Raw genomic sequence first — 14,618 nt, forward strand, 5'->3', positions numbered from 1 at the left:
TAGTTGGCAGGCTCCTATATACAGCTGCATATGAGGGGTGAGGTTCTGTGCTTTGTCTCAGAGGTGCAGCCCAGTCCTGCAGGTGGGCATGAGGCTAAAAGGCCTTGACCCTTTGTGTCCGTCCAATTGTGGCCACTCCCAGCCTTGCCCCCCATCTCCCCCCTCATATAGCCACATTGCAGAATGCAATGCAGTGTAAAGATACCCAAGTTCAATTTAATCAAGTTTACTCATGCCCTGGAAGCAGTTTAGTGTGCAGCTCCAGACAAGTTAATTTGCCCTGCTTCATATCAGCTTAGGTATACCTTGCTACAGCTGCAGACAGCAATGGAGCCTCCTCCAAGTCATGACAGTCCCCAAAGATCACCCTGTGGGCTGCAGCACTGCATGTTGTGCCCTCACCATTGAAACACGCTGCCTGCCCCCCAGCCACATCTGCTACCACAAGTCTGGTGAGGGAAGATCCTTGGAAAAGACAGATTCCCACAGGGTCTGCTCCCACAGCTTTTCAGAGGGCAGCATGGGGGAGAGGACTGCACCCTAGACATTGGAAAAAACAGCTGTCCTATGTGACTTCAATTCTCAGTACAATTATTTTAAGCATGTTGAGAGGGTTTTATATTAATAGCATATTCATCCCAATAGACTAAAACCCTCAGACTATTAAAGACTTGCATTCTGAAAGAACTTTGCTGAGGTTGGAGGAAGCCTCCGCTAATAAAGCCAAGTGTAATGAAAATCTGTTTATATGTCTGCAAGCCTGTAGGTTCCAGGTCACAAAAGTACATAGAAGTTGGCAGATATTAAACTGGCTGTAAACTCTGGGAAAACATGACCCTTTAACATCTAACATTTGTTTCATCAAGCTGAAAAGTGCAACTTCCCCCATTTTCTTGGGTGGTTTTTTTTTTTGTTTGTTTGTTTGTTTTTTTTGGGTTGGTTTTTTTTTGACAGAAAACACACAGAGCATCTATCGGGTCAGCCCGGATGGTTCACTGAGGGTCACCTTTGCCAGCGGAATGGAAATCACTCTGAACACAGAGCCCCACATTCTGGCGGGAGTTGTCAACCCCACTTTAGGAAAGTGCAATATTTCACTACCTGGAGAGCATAACTCAAACCTGATTGAATGGAGGCAAAGGAAGGAGCAAACCAAAGGCAACATCTCCACATTTGAGAGGAGGCTACGGGTAAGACTTTTTCCTTGTCTAAAGTGCATCATAGTTTTAAAGCAAGGGAACTAAAATCGTGTTAAATTTCTCAGCTTTGTAAAATCCACAATGGAAGATTTGTTTGGGGCTGGGCCCGGGCCGGAGATTTCAACTCCAAACTTCTCATAGATTCTGATCTTTTGTCGTTTGATCTTCATAGGGAAACTTGACCTTTAAACCCTTTTCTTCATACTTTTATTTTCTAACTACGGATTTAATCGTGGCTTTGGAAGATGTTCTAAGCAAGGAGCAATACATAGATGCTGTGCTGCAGAAGCCAACCTGGAACCAGCTTATGACTCCGGGTACGGCGGTACTGTTCCCGCAGCAGTCTTGGGAATGCGGCTCTCAGGCATACCCCTCCCACTCCGCACGTGCCACAACCAGAAGTGACATGGTGACACGTGGGAGCCCCTCACTTATGCTACTGCTTTTAATAACGCCAGAGAGAGTAATTGGGAGAAACTCCAGGGCAGCTTTGCCGCGGCATTTTCAGGTTTGGCATGTGCAGAGCCAGAGAGGATTGGCGGGGCATACTTAATGAGCAATGAATCTAGCAAGCACCATTACAAATGTGCCCACTGAGTTCTGACTTCACTTATTGTCTGAGAAGAACTAATCCTTCCTAGCCCTGTCATGGTACAGGTTACTTCCCCAGTGCACAGCTCAACAGCTTTGGCTGGTACATTTGGAGAAGGAAAAGTAAGTCAAAGCCAAGACACCACCCCTCCCCTCTCCCTACATGAACTATGCATGTTACCCCCCTGCCTTCTGCTACCCACAATGCACCGTGCACCCCCTCACTCCCCTGCATGAGCACACTAGCCAGGTCACAGTCTGGTCCTAACAAAAGAGCAGTTTAACATTGCAGCCGTGGTTTGTATTTACCTTCCTGAGAATTCACAGATTACAATGACAGATGGTCAACATACCGCATTTAATTAACAGTAAAGCTAAAGCTCAAAGCAACTGTTAACTTGTAAAAGGGCACTTTAAGGAATCCGTTGCATTTTCCACATAAATACTCCTTGAAGCACATCTCAGTAGTAGGAATATTTAACCTTAAAAATAATATGCCAGCAGTAAAAGCCCTCAGGGATGTGTATTGTCTGAGATTATGTCATAATGTAAAATTAAATGGGAAAGTGCATGGGTGGTTATTGATCACATATTTCAGTGGTGCCTCTTGGTTGTCAGTCCTACATCATTCTTACCCAGCAAAGTTTCTTAGCTTAGTTTATTCAGTTTAATCTCTGGGTTGTTGCTTTAATTTGAATACAGAATGTGCACATTCTCATCTGTCCGAGATACCTGCTAGTGAATCATGAACCCATGATCAGGAGTGGATCTGGTGGGGAGGAGGCAGGTGTGGCATCGCCCCTGCTGCCACCACTGTCCCTAACAGATCTGGGCTCGGGGGAAGCCTCAGATCTGCTTGTCACACATTATAGTTGGCAGAGGACAGCGATGGTGGCACACAGGCTCTTTCTACCAGCAGCTGCTCCTGGCCAGTGGGGGACACCAGAGAGGGGGCAGCGGGAAGGCAGAGAACAGGGGCTGCAAAGAACGTGCGTGTCCCTGCCACGTTCCCCAGCTGAACCCAGCTCCCCCGTGCAGCTGCTTCCCACGGCCCCTTGCTGACGCAGGGCAGGAGTGGCTCTGCGGCAGCAGGGGACAGCAGCAGCGGTGTCAGCAAGGGAGCGGATTCCACCCCCCTTTTTGTGCGCCAGCTCCCTGCCCAGCTCCCCGGTGTCCCACTGGCAAGGGGCTTCAGCCATGCCTTGCTAAAAGGGGATGGACACCACCCCATCAGGAGATGGGGTGGTGTGCTACATGGATCTGCTCATGCCCTTGATCAAGGGGTGTTTATCTGGATGTAGTTCCTGCTGTTATGAAACAGGCCGTGTGAGTGGATGCCCTTCGTCCTTCAGATACAAATTGCCTCATAAAGATCTTGCATGTGAAATAAAGCACAAGATGCAGTGAAACGCTTAGGGCATGTCTACACCTCGTCCCAAGGGACTGCTGCTGAGAATCCCATGTATCCATTCGCTCCTGTTCCACCTGCACCTAAGCCCAGCAATTAAGCAGAGTACCCATCTAGAGCACACACCCCAGTGCCACCCTCAGCATCTTTGCAATGGCACTGGGTGCTAGCCCGAGCCATAAAATCAAGGCAGAGTGCTTTGGAAAGCCTGTAATGTAGGGCAGAAAGTCTGGTGCTGAGCACTGAGAATATATGCATGAAAAGGCTCCGGGGCTTGGGCTGGTTCTCAACAGAGATGAACAGAGTTGCAGGAGTCCTCAATTAAAAAAAAACTAGTCAGCACAAATCTGAGTTTTAAGAATAAAGGGGAGAAATGAGGTCGAATGATGTCTCCCGAAGATGAGTCGTGGCATGCTTAAATTGGCCAAGTAATTCAGGACATTGAAGCAAATAATGCAAATGAGTGTAAGGGATCTAGGATATAAATTACAATGCAGGCAACCGTGGGGAGGGGGAAAGAGTGGCAGAGTTTTAAAAACAGTAGGCTCCTTCCTCTCTTGTATTTCCTATTGTTCTCAATACCTAGCCCCTATTAACAGCCAGCACCAGGGCATATGACCCCTTAGGTCTGTTAAAGCTGCCCCCAGAGGACAGACAGTTGAGCCATTACTGACAGGCCTTAAAAGAAGCTATAACAATTATATTTTAGATGTGGTAAGAATATATTTTAGACGCATGTTAAGGATGCTGCATCCCAAAAATGGAGCAGAGAGGAGGATCTGAAACATAACCAACTAGAAATTCTGGAGCCAGGGCCACCAGGCTCTCCAGGCGGGCAACTCTGAAATTACTCCTAACTTTCTCCTAAGTGACCTCCTGATTCTTAAAAGTGCATAAAACAGTCTGTAGGTATTTGTATGTCTTAACATTAATAATCCACATAACACCAGACATATTACCATCCATCTTAATCTAGCAAGACTTCGTTTTTATCAATCGCACTTCTATTTTAATTGACTTCTAAAAATGAAGCGAAGGCGGCTGTTAAAACCATTGAGCATGATGCATAGTAATATATCAATTAGAATTCAGTGCTTTCTTTTTTGAGAGGGAGCCCAGAACTGGACGAAGTCCAGTTTTTACAAGTGAATGTTTACAAAATTGGAGATTGGATGCTTGGCCGATCTCACTTATTTGTACCTTAAGAAAAACTCGCACAAACAACCTGCTGACTAAAACTCAGCTCAGAAGTCTGAAGGATATGAGCTTTGCCAGACATGTTTACCAAACTATTTTACAACCCATTTTTCTATAATTTATTAGTCTTGTAACCAGGAACTTCACAACTATAGGATCAAATCAGTTTACCTTTGTTAAAGTTAAAATACAGCAGTAATGTGCAGACACCTGCAGATTACTTTGCCCATTCTTAGGCAGCATTAGGTCTGAGAACTGAAGTCAGTGAAGCTATACAGTTTGCATCAGCTAAAGATCTTCATAACTGTAAAGTTACAGGGTACCAGAATGAAACTAATGGTGAGTGACTTTGTTAAGAAATATTCCTGTTTCTGAACTATTGACTTCAGCATAGAGCTATATACAACTGAGTCGCACCAGTTTACACCAATTGAGACTCTGGTTATATAGTTCTTTAGTATTCATAGAATCATAGAAGGTTAGGGTTGGAAGGGACCTCAAGGGGTCATCTAGTCCAACCCCCTGCTGAAAGCAGGACTATCCCCAACTAGGTCACCCCAGCCAAAGCTTTGTCAAGCCAGACCTTAAAAACCTCCAAAGATGGAGATTCTACCACCTCTCTAGGTAACTTGTTCCAATGCTTCACCAGCCTCCTAGTGAGGAAGTTTTTCTTAATATGCAACCTAAACTTCCCTTGCTGCAACTTGAGCCCACTGCTCCTTGTTCTGTCATCTGCCACCACTGAGAACAGTCCAGCTCCATCCTCTTTGAAGCCACCCTTCACGTAGTTAAAGGCTGCTATCAAATCCCCCCTCAGTCTTCTCTTTTCCAAACTAAATAAACCCAGTTCCCTCAGCCTCTCCTAAGTCATGTGCCCCAGTCCCTGAACTATTTTCATTGCCCCCTGCTGAACTTTCCAACTTGTCTGCATCCTTTCTATCATGGGAGGCCCAAAACTGGACACATTACTCCAGATGTGGCCTCACCAGTGCAGAATAGACGGGAATAATTACTTCCTTCAATCTGCTGCAGTGCTCCTACTAATGCGGCCCAGTATGCCGTTAGCCTTCTTGGCAATCAGGGCACAGTGCTGACTCAGATCATCTTATTGTCCACTGTAACCCACAAGTCCTTTTCTGCAGAGCTACTGCTTAGCCTGTCAGTCCCCAGGCTGTAGCAGTGCATAGGATACTTCCATCCTAAGTGCAGGACTTTGCACTTGTCCTTATTGAACCTCATGAGCTTTCTTTTGGCCCAATCCTCCAATTTGTCTAGGTCATTCTGAATCCTAGCCCTACCCTCCAGTGTATCTACTACACTGAGAGTGAAATCCATCCCATCTTCCAGATCATTAATGAAGATATTGAACAAAATCAGCCCCAGGACCAACCCCTGGGGCACTCCACTTGATACCAACTGCCAGCTAGATATTGAGTCATTGATTACTACCCATTGAGACCAACACTCCAGTCAGCTTTCTGTCTACCTTACAGTCCATTCATCCAACCCATACTTCCTCTGCTTTCTTGCAACAATGCTGTGGGAGACAGCATCAAAGCCTTCTGAAGTCAAGGTATGTTATATCCACTGCTTTCCCTGCATCCACAGAATCAGTCATTTCATCATAGAAGGCAGTCGGGTTGGTCAGGCATGACTTGCCTTTGGTGAATCCATGCTAGCTGGATCACCTTCTTCTCCCAGTGTTTAGAAATGGATTCTTTGAGGACCTGCTCCATGATTTTTCCAAGGACTGAGGTGAGGCTGACTGGTCTGTAGTTCCCTGGATCCTCCTTCCCTTCTTAAAGATGGACATTATATTTGCCCTTTTCCAATCATCTGGGACCTCCCCCAGTCACCATGAGTTTTCAGAGATAATGGCCGTGGCTCTGCAGTCACATCGGCCAACTTCCTCGGCACCCTTGCATGCATTGCATGCGGCCCCGTGGACTTACACGTGTCCAGCTTTTCTAAATAGTCCTTAACCTGTTCTTTCACCACTGAGGGCTGCTCACCTCTTCCCCAAACTGTGCGCCTAGTGCCTGGGTGTTGCCCTTGCCTATGAACATGGCCTCCTAAGTCTTGGGGGGTAGTAGATTGCCAACAGGGGTGGTCTCCCAGCGGCCAATTGTTGAGCCAGCGACGAAACCAGAAGCGCACTTCTGCTGGCACTTCCAGTTTCACGGCTGGGTTTCCAGGGGGTGCCTGGCCAATCTCAGGCGGTGCATGTGCACCCATGTACACCCCCTACTTGTCACCAATGCCTGTGAAGACAGAGGTAAAAAAGACATTGAGTTCTTCAGCCTTTTCCTCATAGGTTGCCTCCCCCATTCAGTCAGGGACCCACACTTTCCCCTGTTCCTGACATAACCCTTCTTGTTACCCTTCATGTCCCTTGCTAGCTGCAACTCCAACTGTACTTTGGCCTTCCTGACTTCATCCCTGCTTGCCTGAGCAATAGTCTTATATTCCTCCCTAGTCGTTTGTCCAAATTTCCACTTCTTGTAAGCTTCCTTTTGGTGTTTTAGCTCACCGAAGAGCTCTCTGCTAAGCCAAGCTGATCACTTGCCACATTTGCCTTATTCTTCCTGCACATTGGGACAGTTGGTTCCTGTGCCCTCAGTAAGATTTCTTTACAATACAGCCAGGTCTCCTGGACTCTTTTCCACTTCAGACTGGCCTCCCAGGGGATCCTGTCCATCAGTTCCCTGAGGGAGTCAAAATCGGTTTTTCTGAAGTCCAGGGTCCATACTCTGCTGCTCGCCTTTCTTCCATTTGTCAGGATCCTGAACTCAGTCATTTTGTGGTCCCTGCTGCCCAACTTCCCATGTACTTCTACATCCCTCACCAGTTCTTCCCTGTTTGTGAACAGTAGGTCAAGAAGAGCATTGCTCCTAGTTGGTCTCTCCAACACTTGCACCAGGAAGTTGTCTTCAACGCTCTCCAAAAACTTCCTGGATTGCCTGTGTACTTCTCTATGGCCCTCTCAGCAGATGTCAGGGTGATTGAAGTCCCCCATGAGAACCAGGGCCTATGATCTGGAAACCTCCACTAGTTGTCCCATCTACCTCATCCTCCTGGTCTGGTGGTCTATAGCAGATCCCCACCAAGATATCACCCCCATTGCTCTCCCCTCTAACCTTACCCCACATACTTTCAACAGGCCTCTTTCCAGTTTCACAATGGAGCTCTGAGCAATCATACAGCTTTTACATAAAGTGCAGTTCCTCCTCCTCTTTTCCCCTGCCTGTCCTTCCTGAGCAGTTTGCACCCATCCATGACAGTGCTCCAGTCACGGGAGCTCCCACCAAGTCTCTGTTATTCCAATCGTGCCATACTGACTTGACCGTGCACGGACTTCCAATTCTTCCTGCTTGTTTCCCAAGCTCCGTGCATTTGTGTACAGGCACTCGAGGTGACTAGCCAATTACCCTACTTTCACAGGAAGAATGAGGAGGCCTCCCATGTTGTTTCCTGCTTCTGCTTCCTCTATGTCCCCCTCTTCCCCATTTACCTTAGCGCTTTATTCACCATCCCCCAGCAAACCTAGTTTAAAGCCCTCCTCACTAAGTTAACAAGCCTGTCTGCAAAGATATTCTTCCCTCTCTTTGTCAGGTGGCTCCCATCTCTTCCTAGCAAGCCTTCTTCTTGAAACAGCATCCCATGGTTGAAGAAGCCAAATCCCAGCTGGCAACACCACCTACGCAGCCATGCATTGATTTGGAGGATGCATCTGGTCCTACCAGGGCTCTTCCCATTGACCGGAAGGATTGAGGAGAACATGACCTGTGCCCATGTCCTCTTCACCCTTGTGCCCAGAGCCCTGTAGTCACCCTTGATTTGCTCAGGGTCACCCCTGGCAGTATCACTGCCCACGTGAGCAGCATGGGGTAGTAGTCAGAGGGCCAGACGAGTCTCGGTAATCCTTCTGTACCATCTCAGATCTGGGCTGCAGGCAAGCAGCAAACCTCCTGGGACAACAGGTCAGGCCAGGAGATTGATCCCTCCATCCCTCGCAGAAGGGAGTCTCCAACCACCACCACCCATCGCGTCCTCTTCGTAGCAGTAGTCTTGATCCTCTCCACCTTGGGGATTCCTGGCCTGGCCTCTTCCACCAATGCAATGCTCTCCTCCTCCTGTATTGCTAGCGCTCCGTATTTGTTCTCCAGGCAAACTGCTACATGTGGGGATAATGACCTCTTCTTGCTGCCAGAAGATACAAACTTCCAGCTTCCTGGGAGCCCATGCCCTCTTCCTGTTTTAATATCACCTCTAGCAGTCCTTCCTTCACAGTCCTAGAGGTTTCCTCTAGCGTGGAACTGATGAAGTCCTCATGGCGGAGGACGCTTTGGAGCCTTGCTACCTCCTCTCATAGCTCTCTTGCCCTCTCCCTGAGGGATACCACTAGAAAGCACCGCTCACATTGCAGGAACACCCCACCTGGCTGACACTGGAAGGAATCTGCAAGCTGCAGTTTGCACAGCCCCTATCCAGGACCTCAGCAGTGTGTGGCCCTGCCTGGACAGACACCTCACAGGTAAAAGCAGAGGAAGAACTGGACGTGGCAGTGGCTCTGGTATTGCGATGTCCTCCAGCCATGTCTCTGGGTCTTCTAATCTGCTGCCTCTCACTTTGTGCCTCTTTCCAAGGAGACCTTCCCTAGCAAACTCCTCTGTAGCTGGCCTCTGTGCTGTTCCTTGATCTGAAAAGTTCCCTTTTCTCTGCAACCTCTTTCCTCTCAGCAAGCTTACAGTAAAGCAATATGAGAGAGAGTTTCCAAACAAACTCCCCCTCGCTCTGGACTCTACTTAAAACAAGGGACTTAAGTCTTGGCCTAGCTGCTGAGTTTTAGCTGCTAAAGTAAAACTATCCAGTCCCTCCTTATTTCTTGTTGGAAAGTTATGTCAGCAAAGTTTGCAAGTGTATATTTGTCTTGCACTAGATCTTAGACTATCCCAATTCCATTTCTTCACATTGACTCTTTACTCAGCTATATATAGCTTTCAGAAATCAGCTTTAATAAACCACTGGGATTTGACATCAGCATTTCAGCATCAGCTTAGAAATGATGGTTCATAACTTAGTCATTGCTCATAAGAACCCCATTCTGCTTTATTGCATCTGATAATGAGTTACAAAATTAACAAAACCAGCAATAAAACCTCAAATGCAACAGAACCAACAAGATGTGCACGTATCTCAATAACCATCTGATCTTTAACTTTCAGCCTCCGTGCTTACCCCATCCTTCTCTGTTTTTGACTCTGTCATTATGTCATATCTGCATTTAGCTTACAAGCTATTTGGACCCAGGACTGTGACACTGGGATGTGTTCTATGATATAAACACTATAACAACATTAAATATGCATACAGAAGGTAACACAGCATTAGCCAGGAATTATCCCTTGCTTAATTTTCAGTGTGTCTTCTCACCAATGCTGCTTTCACTGCATCTAGTAAGTGTGCAAAAAATGTGCTTTTAAAGATAAACTTAATCCATCACACAAATATACCAACAAATGTAGCCACACTGAAAATCACTTTTTACTTAGGATCCTTAACTGTCATTAGAACATAAATTGTAATAGTTACAGCAGTCTATGGGACCATGGAGGTGTTTTACAGCTATTGTAAATAAGTGCTATTAAAGTTAGATATGTGTGTATATAAAACCATAGGAAAGATAGTTGAAGAAAGAACACCTGCTTCTTTTAGGTTTCCAAACCGTTTGTATCTATAGACAGGGGAAAAAGTTCATTTTAATCACTAACACCATATGATCACAGCTTGGGTTGTTATCATCAATATGCCTAAACATTTATTTTAAAGTCAGGCATACAAGCCCCTATCAGGACCAGAGCTCAAGTGTTCTGTGCACTGTACAAACACACACGACGGTATAGTCCCTGCTGCGAGGCATTACCTCACCATTTAATTAGAATAAATTAATACCACCGCTGAGCACTGTTGGTCTGAAGACCCAAGTCAGTAAACAATCCATTTTAGGAGTCCATCAATTATAGTTTATAATTCTGTAGCATTTATTTGCAGTGAACATAGTGTTAATAATGATGCAGAGCGTTAACTGTATTTAACCCCTGGAGTTCTGGTTTCAGACTTTCACCGTGACCTCAAATTGAAGATCAAACCGCTCATCCTAAAGTGGCTTGTTTAGGTGCACAATTTGACACAACATAGCATGATTAGTCTCTTCTTAAGAAGAGACCAGAAACTGCATGATTAAATATGCCTGGCCCTAGTTGTTGCTCTTATTCACTATCAGAAGCTATAATGATGAACAGAATATTCAAATCGCAATCCAGCCCCTTTCTCCAATAAGGCTTGTTAGGCAATTTGAAGTTGATTACCATTGGTTGATAGCCATTTTTGTATGGTCTGCTTCCCGGATACTAGCTGAAGAAGTATGTGGGCAACAGCGAATAGTCTTCTGTGAATCTGCTAACATAACTCATCTATTTTCTCTCTTATTTTCATGTCTTCCTAACATCAGCAGCCAGAGTAGAACTTGAATGGAAAGTAGAAAAAAGCATTAGAAGCAGCGTTGTGGTCAAAAATGTATACAGACCAACTCAGCTACATGTCTTGACATAGACTCAAGAAGTCAACGTATTGAAGGAAGAAAGATAAAAGATAAAATAGAAAGATTTGAGATAAGATACAAGCAGAAATTAAAATAAAAACTGGAGCATGAAAATAGGAAGTTTTCCATAAAACTAACCAAAGGAGGCTAAAATAAGAAACCTGGTGGATGTAAGAAGTTTAGTTGCTTCAAGGAGAGAAATCACAAATAACCTCAGTAAGATTTTTCTGGCCAGTTTTACTTAGTTTGTAGATGTTTTATTCAGTGTATCTGCTGTTGATGTTGCCTTGGGGAGCATCACTCTATCACTAGCTGCAAGAGTTGTTCAGTTGTAAGTGTACTGCAGCCTTTCCTTGCAAGTAGCAGAGAGCTGATAAGGCAGGGCGTGCTGCAAAAAACTCCTGGTGATGCAGCTGCCTTGGTGGGGACTAGCTGCTATTACCTACAGCCGCTGCTGGAGTTTGCCAGAGAATCAGCAGCGGTACGTGTAAACAGTCTGACCAGAAGTAGAGCTCAGACCATGGTGACTAGTAGCCGGTTTAACCACACAGTTCCCGTCCTTCTCCATGGATTCCTTCGTTAAGAAAAGGAGCAAATGTAAATATCTCAAATGAAGTATATCACAGTTAAAAAAGCAGTTCTTTTTCATTTAAGGTGGTTTCAAGTTCCAGCTCTTCTGAAACTTCTGAAAGCTTCAGATTTTTGTTATTTTTAATAACTAGTAAATTCACAATAGCACATTTTGATCATGTAGTTGTCATGTAGCTGAGTTTGTCTGTTGAAATGCTGCAGTTGCTAAAAACCACGTAAAGCACATTTTGCTTACCTGACTATATATTTATCTTTAGGCCCACAACAGAAACCTCTTATCCATTGATTTTGACCACGTAACCAGAACAGGAAAGATCTATGATGACCATCGAAAATTCACTCTTCGGATTATGTATGACCAGACAGGACGTCCAATTTTGTGGTCACCCATCAGCAAGTACAATGAAGTCAACATCACTTATTCACATTCAGGATTAGTGACCTATATTCAGAGAGGAACATGGACTGAGAAAATGGAATATGACCCAAGTGGAAAGATCATTTCCAGGACATGGGCAGATGGTAAAATATGGAGCTACACATATTTAGAAAAGGTAAATCAATTTAAAAGTGGATTGTTATATCAAAGGGAGGAAAGTTCATATTGATATAAAGACTAATTTATAAATAAATTCATAGGCCTGGTAAAGCCTCCACCAAAAGTAATTTAGACTAAAGTATGAATAATTTTATAACTAGACAAAATGTCTTTGGACTGTCTGTCTTCACTACTTAGAATGTGGTAGTAAAAGTAAATTTGAGGAAATGTTCTCTTTTCACTTCATTTTTTCCAAGTTTATTCCCATTTCGGGGGTTTTTTAGAAAAAGGAGAAACTTGTCTAAATGTAAAGTTAATGCAGACAAAATAAGTTTGTGAACTGGAAAATTGAATGGTAACACATTTATGCCAGAATAAGTGAATGTGGAATGAACCCATGTTTTTGTCTCAGTTCACTTCATCTGCTTCATTAGGCTACAATAAAAATTTAGGAGTAATATTTGAATATAAAAGCAGATGAGAGTTGATTGCGTTAAAAATGGGTTTGAAAGACTGATGCTTCTAAATTACCAGTTTAAACCCACCAAGGGCAGTGTCAGGCATCTGAGGGTTGTTTAATGGCCTGTGTAAGAATAAGTTGGTAGCTCCCAACCTGGGGCAGATACGCAGAAGCAGAGTCTGCCATACCCCATTGATAGAGACGTTATCAGTCTGCAGAGGGAAGCCCAGTATTTAATGGCCATTAAAACTGAACGATCTCTTTACCTATAGAGATGATTCTTCTGGGTCATGTTTATAAGCTGAGCAAGCTGTTAGTATGACGTGCTCTATTGTACCTATTTTGTGAATCAGGAAATAGGTCTCCAGCACTTGTCAGGAGCATTGAATACACTCTTTGAAAAAGGAGATGAAAACAATTATTCCTCTGGCCTTGAAATAGCTTCAGAACTAATTGCTATAAGAGTAGTGAACTGCTGTTCTCTATAGAGACATGAGTCACAAATTAAAGGGACACAAGTTGTGTAGTCCAAGGCAGGCATCATTTATATACATCATTGTTCCCAAATCCAGGTAGCATTTCTTTGTTTTCAAATATTGAAGAACATATTGTAGAAAAATATTCAAGTGACATCTCCTGAAACTAAAAAAAAATACATGTACATTCTTATATATATATAAGAAATATAAAATATGCATGTGCTAAAAAAAATATGCGTACATTCTTTTATATATGTGTGTATGTGTGTGTGTGTATATATATATATAATTTAAGAACGTACGCGTCTATTTTTTTTTTTAGTTTCAGGAGATGTCACTTAAATATTTTGAATATATAATCCATATATATATATATATGCAAAATATTTTCCAAACTGTTAAGCACAGGAGATAGTAAGGGGGGAAAAAACAGTAAACTGTTAGGTGCTTTTGAAATTATTTAATATTTGAAAGTTCTAGATGTGTATTTTTAAGAGATCTTCCACTGTAAAAACTCCAAATATATTTAAATCTGAGCCAAAGAACATTTTAATCTAGCCCAGACAGAAACTTGATATGGCTTAGAAAGCATATAAAAATGCTTTCTTCCTTTCCTGTATGCCATGCGGTATCTGTATTTGTTAACAGGATTGAGAAACCTTAGAAGTTTCAGAAGTTTGGTTTGGATAAATGTGTCTGGTTCTCTTTCCTATACATTGAGCTGAAATCACAAGTAAACAGACTTTCAGTACAGGTTTTGAGCATTTGGGTAATACATCAAGAGTAGACAAGGAAGATATCTTTATATTTTTGCTTTGGGCCTGACCAAACGACCAATAATTTTAGAAGGTTTCTGTGTTTACATTTTTCCAGACAACTTCATCTCTGCTGAGTCATTGGTGGTTTTATGAGTCTAGATATGTATCTCAAAGCTAATACGCTGAAAATTATTCATCAGTACCAAATTCTGGTAAACAGCAAAAAATCCAACAGCTCAGATAAGCCCAGCATTTTGTTTGTGATATTTCTTCTATGGAAGTTAGTGAGGGTCACACACGATGAGCGTGACCTTCTAGTCTTTCTGCACTTCAAATTGACCTTTTTTTTCCACTGAGTATTCCAGCTCTGAGAGCAAGTTCACATCAGGTCCAATAAAATCTTACACAGCAAGATACCATATTGTGGCCCCGCTGAAAATAAATGGTTCTTGGGCTCGTAACGGAACAATTTTTAAAGCCGTGACTGTAAGAATCCACATAAAGCTCCAATGATTTCATTTGATCAAAAAATCAATTACATCGTTCACTAGGTTTGTTAAAATTCCAATTTATAGGTATTAACTTTTTTGTCTCATTTATTAGCATTCCTTATGGGTTAATTATAGTCAAATCATCCTTCTTGCTAACATTCACTCTCAGCAGTTTAACTTTCAAAAGGCACAGTGATGACAACCCTTTAAAGATCATTTTTAATAAGCTAATTCATTTGGATTATTTTGATAATGAAATGGATCCTTACAAAAAATGAATAATTAATTGCACCCAAAAATCTGAA

The 14,618-nt window shown here is 43.4% G+C and overlaps 1 protein-coding gene across 3 annotated transcripts in view; it reads left to right on the forward strand.

The window, feature by feature from the left end:
• The window catches only part of TENM1 (teneurin transmembrane protein 1), a 1,265,690-nt gene that overhangs the window by 1,238,235 nt on the left and 12,837 nt on the right, over positions 1–14,618 (forward strand). For all 3 annotated transcript variants that reach the window (XM_059732824.1, XM_059732825.1, XM_059732827.1), the window contains 2 exons: positions 955–1,190; positions 11,845–12,141. In XM_059732824.1, coding sequence (XP_059588807.1) covers positions 955–1,190; positions 11,845–12,141 — 533 coding nt within the window. The remainder of the gene's footprint in view (positions 1–954; positions 1,191–11,844; positions 12,142–14,618) is intronic.

The sequence above is a fragment of the Alligator mississippiensis genome, chromosome 8, assembly GCF_030867095.1.
Source record: "Alligator mississippiensis isolate rAllMis1 chromosome 8, rAllMis1, whole genome shotgun sequence".
Lineage (NCBI taxonomy): Eukaryota > Metazoa > Chordata > Crocodylia > Alligatoridae > Alligator > Alligator mississippiensis.